At 36.2% G+C, this 11,242-nt stretch overlaps 1 protein-coding gene across 1 annotated transcript; it reads right to left on the reverse strand.

Moving 5' to 3' along the window:
• Window positions 1–6,404: 6,404 nt before the first annotated feature.
• Window positions 6,405–10,841, reverse strand: LOC133320829 (uncharacterized). The gene is made up of 5 exons (XM_061529622.1): window positions 10,784–10,841; window positions 10,214–10,699; window positions 9,630–10,131; window positions 6,631–9,557; window positions 6,405–6,425 (listed from the first exon to the last, which is right to left on the reverse strand). The coding sequence occupies exons 2-5, from the start codon at window positions 10,691–10,693 to the stop codon at window positions 6,405–6,407; spliced, it is 3,930 nt and encodes a 1,309-aa protein (XP_061385606.1). The 5' UTR covers window positions 10,694–10,699; window positions 10,784–10,841.
• Window positions 10,842–11,242: the final 401 nt, after the last annotated feature.

The following is an 11,242-nucleotide window of genomic DNA, read 5'->3' on the forward strand; positions in this document are numbered from 1 at the left end:
CAGACGATGGGTCCAACAGGAACCAATGTTATTAGGAAGAAGCGTCACTCCACAACACTCTTAATAGATCACTGACATATGTACTTATCTACCGACGTCCCTTATAGGTAAGGCTGACATTAAGATGATTGACAATCAGTAAAACTTGATGTTTTTGTTTTCTGCATTAAACGCGATTTTATAAAATTGAATTTACTGTCTTGTTAATCAGCTATATGACAAAATATGCAGGAAATCAAGAAACTTGATTGAAAGAAAAAAAGTTCTTTAAAATTTTTTGACGTTTATTGTATAATTTTGCTAAGTTGTTTTCCATCACTATTATTATGATAATAATTACATAATGAGATCTAAGATTATCGCGCGTTTTCACATCTCGTCTGCCCGTGATCACGGTTGCGGAAAAGTAACCGAAACGTCGGGATTACGTAGTTTTTTAAATAATAAAAATCCGCGTAGTTTATCCGAAAAATATTAGTTTCATTTAAATGAATAATAACATTATTATGCATGATAATTATATTTGTGTTTTGTTATTTTTCTATATAAAAATTAATATTATAAAAGATCTCTGGAACGACACTTTTCTTAATAATTTATTTGGTAGATTTTAATTAGGAATATTTCAGGCTATTAATTTGTTTTTTGCTATTCACAGGTAGAGTGAGGAACATAAGAATAAAAAAAATGTCTTGCTTGATGTTTTTTAAAACAGCTTTCTATGTACATGGAAGTAGTTTTACAAGAAATATTTATCAAAACCTTTTAATTCTTGGGATACTTTAAAAAATTTCTGTCAAAATGTTACTGTTCATAATAAAAATATTAACGTATTTGCTTATTTTAATCGACTTTTACTTAAAAGAAGTAATGGGTAATGAATGTCAGAATATAGTAAGGTTTTGTAGAAATAGTGACAGACTGAGATGTCCATAACTTGTTTATCAAACCTATATTCTATACGAGGGGAACGATATTAAGACAAACAAGAATCAATAGTGTTGATGGCTTGTTTGGAAGATTTTTAAAATAAATTATAATGAACATTTTGTTTCAATTAAGACCCTCGATTTCTTCGTAAAGCATCAAGTATAAGTCAATGATCAGTTACCATCCGACAACATATAAGATTCATACCTCAATAGATAATTAAATTAAGGATATCAATTTAAATGTTTTATCAAGTGAGCTCCAAACGATAACTCGCAGACATCCGAACTCGTATGTACTAATTATTAATTTCCTCAATTTAATTAATTCCCGATGTTATGTAGTATTTGTATTTCCAGAACATTTTACTTTCATGAAATTTAATCAAATTATTAAATGAGGTTTATTTCATGATCACTTCTGGACAATAATTAATTGTCATGTAATTTTTGCCCGTTGCACTAGTTTACATTTATTTAAGTAAAGAGCGCAATCGAATTCGCTAGTCTCTCTTGTTGGCATAAAGGTATTTTTAAAAGAAGTTATAGTTTATAAATATTTATTATGAATATAGTTATGTTGTAAGATTTTACTAATAATGTTTTACTTCCAAAGATCATCGGACATCGGACCTCCGAACCTGCCTCCCAATTTTTATTTAATAAGGAATAAATTGACTATAGAAATATCTTTGTCTTTACTGTCATTTCTTAAATTATTATAAAGATAAAAATAACGTTAATTTTATATTCGAACTACTTAAATGACTGTTATTATATTTTGCATACGCTTCAAGGGCAGCGAAAAATATTGCTTTATATTATAAAGAAGATTCCACGCTTTCAAGATTAGAAATATGAATTAAACGGTTCAGTTTACAATGATATGATTTTTTTTGTGATATTGTAATATAAGTTGAGTGCTTCGTCTGAGTGAATATCACTTTGATCTAGGAATTGTACATAAGTTACTTATTTTTTAATTCAATTCCGCCAGATGCAGATTTCAACACAAATTTGGTTTCCACTATATTTTTGGCTAAAATTTTGTTTGTTCTTTTACAAGTTGAGAAGATAATTTTATTGTATTCGTATCAAGACACGATGAAGTCTTTCTTGATTCAATCGCGTAGTTATCTGTACCCACGCTGAATGCATTAACAGTTCTTGTGATCTAAACGACTGTTTGAATATAAAGTGATAAGTAATCATACCTTTTAGTGGTTTTTATGTTGAACAGACTTAAATTTATTTGTTTTGGTTGTCTTTCTTACATCTTGTCAATAAAATGTGATAATATTAGCTATAACCTCGACAGAGACGCCTAACAATAATATTCATTATTGCTTCTGTTTGTGGTAAATGATAAAGTAGTATTATCATGTTTCGGTTCCATAGCGAGCCATTTGGAGATGAATTCCCTCTGACTTATTATTTTTATTGTCTCTCTATGTCTTTAGTAGCTTTGAAACAATGTCTACTTTTACTTTTTTTATATTTGTAGCATTGATTTACTTTAGGACGTATACTTTAAGCCATGTATGTTTTAAAAAATGAAGGTGACGTTGGCATATCAATGAATCTTAATAGCCATATAAACGTATTATTTAATTAATAAAATTAAGGCGACTATCGAATCACGATTCTTTTCTAGAATTCATTTTGGGTATTTGCAATAAAATTATATTATCATCAAATAAGAATTTGCGTTTTATTCGCAATATTTGTATATCCCTAATACATCTTTATTTGAATACACGAGGTGAGTCATAAATAATTCCAGTCATGGCTCTGGCACCACAAGGACAGACTTCGTTAGTTCAATTTCAATTCAGAAAATAGAAGACCTTAATACAATTGTAATATACATTTTGTTGATTAATTCACCTTATTACTTATGAGAGTCTTATGAAAATAATTAAGAAATTTCAGCATAAAGATGAAAGTAATACTTTCGGATTACTACGCGTTATTTTATTTCTGCTTCTTTGCAGCAATCACGGTCTGTCCGTAATCACGGTTTAGTAAAACATTAGTTTCATTTAAATGAATACTCGCGTCTCTAGTCTTAAATTTCATTCACCGTAGGGGGTTGATGTAAATATATTAAATTTTTAAAGTATAATAATTTTAACGTTAATTTTTACTGTTTTCTAAAGTATTTAGTTAAAATAATAGAATTTACATTTGAACAGCAGAATTAAAATTGTGGTTTCCACCAGAATTCACGTGGTTTCAGTCGCTTTAACCGAGTCTACAACTTGATATATTACTTATAATTCTATTTATTTTCTTTTTAAATTTTAATAAATACTTTGTGTAGTGCATTAACCGAAGAAGTGTTACGATACCATATTTTTTTTATAACTACATTGTGTATAGTTACGGAATGTTACAACTATATACAGCCGACCCAAAGTCAGCTTAAATGTATTCTGAATAGACATTAATAATGAATTAGGCTATACCGTTGTCTATGTATAAGGTACAACTGCGCTAGTTTCTCCGCTCTAATGTATCGCCACTAAATTCTTTGTACACTAAACTTCGATGTAGTTTAGTTTGAATAATACTTGATCGATGAACATCTAATGTGAAAGGGCACAAAAAAAATCTTTCCCTATTTAAAATATGAGATAAAAATAGATCCACTAGCTATAACACTATGTGAAGGCCTTAGTTTTACTACCCATATGTGTAAACTTACCTTGTATAAATCAAATAATTATTATACGGCAGTTTCAGTAACAAAATATATTAGCCTCACTTTTTTATAGACTCTTTGTTAGGATGCTACTAAAATAAGGTAAGTAAAGAAATAAGAAATTGCATAAAATAGATATATAATATAATAACTTTGTTCATAAACCTGAATTATAAGGTGGTTTTGCCTCACGTTTATAAGTGTAATGATTTATTTACGATATTATGAGTAAGTATGACATATTATGACAACGGAGCATAAATCGACTAACACATAGCCATCAATAATATCAATAGTTGATTTACTTAATCAACATCTCATTATCATATATTAAGCTAATCTTACTAAGTAATCTGTCTCATTTATCATCTATATCCTTACTCTAAGTTTGTATTGACACACTATATTTGGGATGTAAATAATTTTTAATCAATTTTTCGTTCATAAACTCCTCACATTACACTATCAACATAAGTTATTATATTAGAAACGAGCCGCACTTCGTAAGCCGTAGTCGTAAATAGTAAACCAACTGACGAAGCCTCTGCCCATTTATAGGGTTTTCCATTAAGGGCGCTTGATCTTTGAAATGCAAAAAAAATACATGTAGGAAAGATATTTGCGAAATTTTTTTTTTATTTGGAAGGTCTATTGACCCCATTATGTATGGAATATGACATCATTCAAATGACCGCCACGGCTTCGGTTGGTGGCGCGCACACGAAAGGTCCAATTTTCGATGACTCTGGCGCACAAATCGGGCTGTATTTGATCGATGGCGTGGCGTATGTTGACTTTGAGGGCATCGGTGGTTTGCGGCTTGTTGGCATAGACCTGCGGCTTGTTGGCATAGACCTGCGACTTAAGAAAACCCCACAAGAAAAAGTCCAGCGGGGTCAAATCGCACGATCTCGGTGGCCAGTTCACGTCGCCTCCGCGCGAGATGACCATGTCCAGAAATTGCTCGTGCAGAACTTCCATCGTAGCGTGTGCTGTGTGGCACGTAGCGCCGTTCTGTTGAAACCACATGTTGTCCAGATCCATATTCTCGATTTCAGGCCAAAAGAAGTTGGTTATCATCGACCGGTATCGCTCACCATTGACGGTGACGGCCACACCATTATCGTTTTCGAAAAAATACGGACCAATCACGCCTCCGGCCCAAAATCCGCACCAAACAGTCACTTTCTGCGGATGCATTGCCACTTGGTGAACCTCGTGTGGATTGGTCTCGTCCCAAATACGGCAATTTTGCTTGTTGACATAGCCATTCATCCAAAAATGCGCCTCGTCGCTGAAGATGATTTTTTTGCCAAAATCGGCGTCAACTTCCAACTGCTCTAATGCCCAGTCAGCGAACACACGGCGCTGTCTATGGTCATTAACCTTGAGCTCTTGGGTCAGCTGGATCTTGTACGGGTGCAGGCTCAAGTCACAACGCAAAATTCGCCAAGTTGTCGTCTGCGAAAGGCCGAGTTCCTGTGCGCGACGCGGAATTGACTGCCGCGGGTTTTCGAGGACACTGTCGCGCACAGCGGCGATATTCTCGGCAGATCTCGCGTTACGTTGACGCACGGGAACCGGCTGATTGTTAACTGACCCGGTTGACTCGAATTTGTCCACCAATCGACGGATAGTCGACTCGGCAGGACGATCATCGCGACCGTAAAACGGGCGAAGTGCGCGGAACGTTGCTCGAACTGAAGACCCATTTTCATAAAACAATTTTATGATTTGCACGTGCTGCTCGACACTGTAACCTGCCATGGTGGTTTGGGAGGACGGAATGAATATAACACACTGCATTTGACAGCTGTCACTCAAAGAACATGGCCGCAATCAGCTGTCACAGTTCAAGCGTCCCTATTGGAAAACCCCATATTTCAATAGTCGTGACTTGAGTCAAATAGGATATATTTTTCATAAAACAATACTCCAAAGTTTCACTAAAAATATCGAATATAATTTGGATAGAATGACATTTTTAAATGGATCAAGCCTTTAAAAGCAATTCTATGTAATCTCGGTATCCCTTTGTGTATTATTTAGAGAATATTTTCCCTCAGGAATGTTCATGTTGCTCTTGTTTCTTTATATTATAGATACGGAACAAATAGTTGTATACACCAGATAACATAAATTAATACCGAAATAAAATCGAAAAGTAATATAAATATAAACATTTGCACATCTTATTTTGTTTTGATACGAATGTGTTTTACAATATGAAAAATTTCATAATAAATGTACATTGATGAGAACAAAGCGCAAACACCTAGGAAATACTAAAAAATACACCTTAAAGTAAGGAAGAGTAATTTATATTAGACTAGCAAACCCGTCGAACTCCGTTTCGCCACCAGATGGCTTCGTTTTATGTAACGTTTCGTTTGGTGATTAAAAGATGAAGAAAAAAATTTTTTTTTTGTTTTATATTTGAAATGAAAAATTTTATTTCATTTCACAACAGTAATGAATTCATTTCGATTAAAAAAATTAAGTGTTATTTAGTTGAACTTCTCTAAGTAAATGAAAGTGAATCCAAAGTAAATACTGAATCGAAGCGTTATACGTGTCCGCAAATTAACCGTTTCATTGAAGTGCTCTTTGGTAAACCACATTTTTTGTTTTTTGGTCTGACGTTAATACAAACAAAGCGGATGGTTTCCCGACTCGTGAACACGCAACGTATAACTGCCCATGTGAAAAACAATGATTTTCTAAATTTATCCCGCAAACACTAAGCGATTGGCCTTGCGACTTGTTAATTGTCATTGCGAACGCAAGGCGAACTGGAAATTGCAATCGTTTGAAGTCAAACGGAAGATCAGTCGGAATCATTGGTATTCGAGGAATACATACATTTTCACCTGCGTACTTTCCGTTAATAATGGTTGCCTCAATCAAATTCGGCATAAGTCTTTTTACCGCAAGTCGAGTACCGTTGCAAAGTCGCGGTGGATTCAAATTACGCAATATCATAATAACTGTACCAACTTTGAGTTGCAAGTTATGTGGTGGAAATCCTGGTAACTCCAGAGAGTTCAAAAACTCCGTTGGATAATGTACTACATCATCGGGATTTGTTATGGAATCAACGGATTTGTATGTCACCAAATCGCCATCGATTTTTGATTGAATGGTGAAATTCAGTGCGTGTACATCATTATTCTTTGCGGCAAGAATTGCTCGTTGACTTAACCAAGCATAATTCTGATAATTCTCACTAATGTTTGGAAAAACATTTTCAATAAGAGCTAGTTGAGAGTCTACAAATCGGCAAAAGTCGTTGGTAAGAGTAATTAATCCAGATGTCGCATCAACTGGGACTTTTCCATTTCCAACAGCTAACAATTGTTTTGAAAATTGTGCAGCACTTTGATCATTTTGAAGTTGAACTCTCATATTAGTGGTTAGCGATAATGTTTTTACGTTATTCCATAAAGGTGATGCCTTCAGGCAAGCATTCAATTCATCTGCAGGCGTTCCACGGGGAATTACTGGCAACGTCTGCCTGAAATCGCCTGCCAACAATATCATCAAGCCGCCAAAAATGTTGTTATTTCGCCGAAGATCCTTCAGTGTGAAGTTGAGTGCTTCAAGTGATTTCTTATGTGCCATTGTGCACTCATCCCAAACAATGAGCTTGCATTGCGTCAACAATTTTCCCATTGCACTGGATCGGGAAATATTGCATGTTGGAGTCTCAATTGTGTTTAAATTGAGTGGCAACTTAAGCGCAGAATGTGCAGTACGACCGCCATCTAGAAGAGTCGCCGCAATTCCAGATGATGCTAACGCCAAAGCTATGTCACCTGTTGATCGAATAGTGGCCAAAATCAATGAAATGACAAATGTTTTCCCTGTTCCTCCAGATGCGTCCAGGAAGAATAGACCACCAGTATTATTGTCCACCGCTTGCATTAATGTTTCGTATACTGGTTTTTGCTGTTCATTCAGCAACGGCACATTATTTTGAACGAATTCCTGCAATGTATCAACATTGTATTGCAGCTCTCGATTTAATTCTTGGTTGAATGCATCGTGTATTGATCGATTTGGTGCAATCATTCCTACTTCAATCAGTAGCTTGTTTGCAATAGTCAAGCATTGATCCTCAATCAGAATCAATCCTTCATTGTAGATTTCATCGGTTATTTGCATGTCAGGATTATTCGTTTGAATGCGCAAGCGATGCAAGATATCTTCACATATGTCGTCTTTGTATTTGTTCCATAACTGAATTGGTTGTGAAGGAGAACATGTGGTGATGATAATTGCGAACAGCGTTCGTATTTGGTACGCATTTGATGAAACAACTGAATCCGCAAGTGTTAAATCCCAATGAGAATCGTTCTCTAGCAAACCCAATAGTTGACATGCTTCTCGATATGTTTGGCATTGGTGGCCATTCACAGTTTTCAAATGCGCAAATGATTTTGGTCCACGTACATTTACCAACAGCAGTCGCAAATAAAAACATTCATCATTTCTAGGATGAACAGTATACATGCGACCTAGTGCATCAGTGGAAAACACCTGTGGCCAATCTGGAACTGGGGTTCCTTGTTTGCGACGTTGGAATTTCTTTGTTGATTGATTCCAAGTGTAATACTTAGGCATTTCAACGTACATCAGCGTCGCTGCGAATGGATCTGCTTCACACATTGCAAAGAAGCTAGTCAATGTTGTCGATGGTGGTCTCTCAGCTCGTTGTGCTGCATTAGCTTCAGTGAAGTAAACTCTTTGGCCATTTTCCAAATGCACTGCTAAATGTACAACTGTGGGATATTTTTCATGAATTAGAAATGAAAATAATCGCCACAGTGCTTCATTAGTACTGACGTATCTGCCCATTTGGAAGTTGCTGATTTCGTCATTCGCATTTTCCGACGCAATACCAAACACAGCCATGTCGCTGCCTTTTGTGACGTACTTGCACAAATATTTGATTGATTTGGCCGAATGACAACTCTCAACGTTTACATGTGTTTCAAAAATTCGTGATAGTAGCGGACAATATGGTACAATGAATTCATTTCCGATCTCAATCTCTTGATTTTGAACTTTAACTTTGATAGTTCGACCATTATCTTCTTTTGAACGCGAACGATATACTGGATATCCGTCGTTCCCTGTAACTGTTTCAGCAACTAACGGTCGCGGATATCGTTTTGTGCACTTTCCATCAGTCATGCAAGGCGATAATGGATTTAATGCACCGCACGGTCCATGCACCATCTGTGTCGTCACAATGTCGTGTAGATGGGGATCAGTGACTGGATCAGGAATTTCAGCTGATATGATGTCATCCACTTCATTTGAATGTAATTTGTTCAGCAACCAAGTTAGGATATGAGCATGCGGTAGTCCACGCTTCTGCCATTCCACCGAGTACATATAACAACGTGTGTCACCAAAAACTCGATACTTAGTAAGCACATCCATCATGACCTTGAGTTTTTGCTGAAATACTCTGGCGATTATGTCATGGCGATCTTGCGGTTTTTGGCCCGGTTCCAACTCACGTTCAATTTCCGTCCACTTCGGATTGCAAGTGAACGTAATAAATAAATCGGGAGTTCCATAATTTCGCACGTACGTCATAGCGTCTTGAGCGTATTCGTGCATGTGGCGTGGGCTTCCGATATAAGATGATGGGAGAATCGTCAGACGTCCAATACTCTGAACATCACCATCTGAATGAATAGCATCACGCAAGTGTATATAGTCCTCAGATCGTAGCTTTGCCTGATTGAATCGGATGAACGCTAAACGTTCTGTCTCGACTTTGACATACATGTCGACAGCGAATTGCTGGAATAGCCGACGGCACTTCAGAATGACATTCTCCTCATGTGTACAAATCATCATACGATACGCATAGTAATTCATTGCGCTTAGATTTTTATTCGTTGATACGCCTGAAAATGCAAAATTAAATGAATTGTTAATGGAAACCAATAATAGCAATAATTAGTGTGTGAATATTTTACTTGTAATTGGATCGACCATCTTCAACGTGATGTCGTATCCGTCTTGCCCTTGCCAATAAATGATTGGATATTGTAACGCATCGTACAAACGATGTGTCTCGTTTACACGATGCATGATATTGCTTCTTCGCTGAACGACAATGTCTCGCGATTTAGTTGGATCGCCAACAATAATTGCAGCAACATCATTAACGGTGGGTGCATTGAATCTTCGCACATGTTCACCTGTTGGGGTACAATCCGCTCTTATAACAAATTTGTGCGTATCCGATGGCATTCGTTCCAATGCTGTTTTGAACATATTAACCACAGCGTTATTAGCGTGAAAAAATGCTTGCAACTGTTCAATAATCCGTCTCTTTAACTGTTGTGTTCCCTGAATATTACACCGCACATTCAGCTGATCCACCATCGACGAAATGAAATATATTTGCAGAAATTGATGCGGTTCATCTGGTGTTGGCACCATTGAACCATGCAAATGATATATTTGTCCTTGTATCTGTAATTGCAAACAATCATTTGTTAAAGAATTTGTTAAAGAATATGGTGTAACTTTTGATCGTGTGTGTTGTATCTTTTACCTTGCAAGTCGGCATGAAGCCGCCTTCTCGAATGATATTAGCTCCAAAGGAAGTCATGCGAAAGCAGTTATTGTATTCAAGGATGTGTTGAAGAAAATGGCTGGAATCGGGATCACTTCCATCGAACAATGGTTTCAGTGGCTGTGGTGGTGTAAGTAATGGATCCAGTTTGACTTTTCCACTTGCGCAGCACAATCCAGCCGTTTCTCTTTTGAACTTTAACGCATTGCAATATCGACATACAGTCGTCATTGGTCCAATATTTAAATTTTCATCATCACTGTAGTTCGCAGTGGGATCATATTGGAATGCCAAGCGATTGTATGATGCCAATGATCTTCGTGTGCTCACGCGTTGTCTCAATCGGGCATTTTCTCTTATTATATTTTGTCTTTCTTCGCTTAAGTTCTGTGAATACACTTGTTGCTGACTTGCATGTCTTGTGCGGCGACCGATGTTCGCACGTCGTCCTCTAGGCATTTTTAACTATGGGCAGAGTGGTGAATTTAACCTCAAATGCACGATCCACGTAATTTACACAGTTCAACTTACCACCTTAAAGACAAATACCTGCTGTTGAAATTGAATAAAAATGTACACAATACACGTGATTGTTTTGATGGTTTCTAATTAAAATGTTAAGAAACGAATAACTTATTTTTTTTACTTTTTTTTCACAATTTCACACCGGTTTGTCACATGAAATTAACTGAGAAGAAAACAATAAGTAGCTGTCAAACAATGTGTCACGCACCGTCGCCATCTTCTTAAAATATTGGTTTGTAGTACATGCTATGTATCAGAGATGGCGCTGTATTAAAAAAATGATATCCCTATTTTCTCGCTTTTCTATTGAAATTTTCCTGAATTTTCTTGGCTATAAACCTCACGGAGCCCGAGACCTTTTCAACAAATGCAAAACTGTGGAAATCTGTTTGTGCGTTCTGGAGTTATAGCGTCAGGAAGGAAAACTCGACTTATTTTTATATTATAGATTGAAGTTACTCAACAATTTAATTAGATTTGGAT

The sequence above is a fragment of the Danaus plexippus genome, chromosome 6 (genome assembly GCF_018135715.1).
Source record: "Danaus plexippus chromosome 6, MEX_DaPlex, whole genome shotgun sequence".
Taxonomy (NCBI): domain Eukaryota; kingdom Metazoa; phylum Arthropoda; class Insecta; order Lepidoptera; family Nymphalidae; genus Danaus; species Danaus plexippus.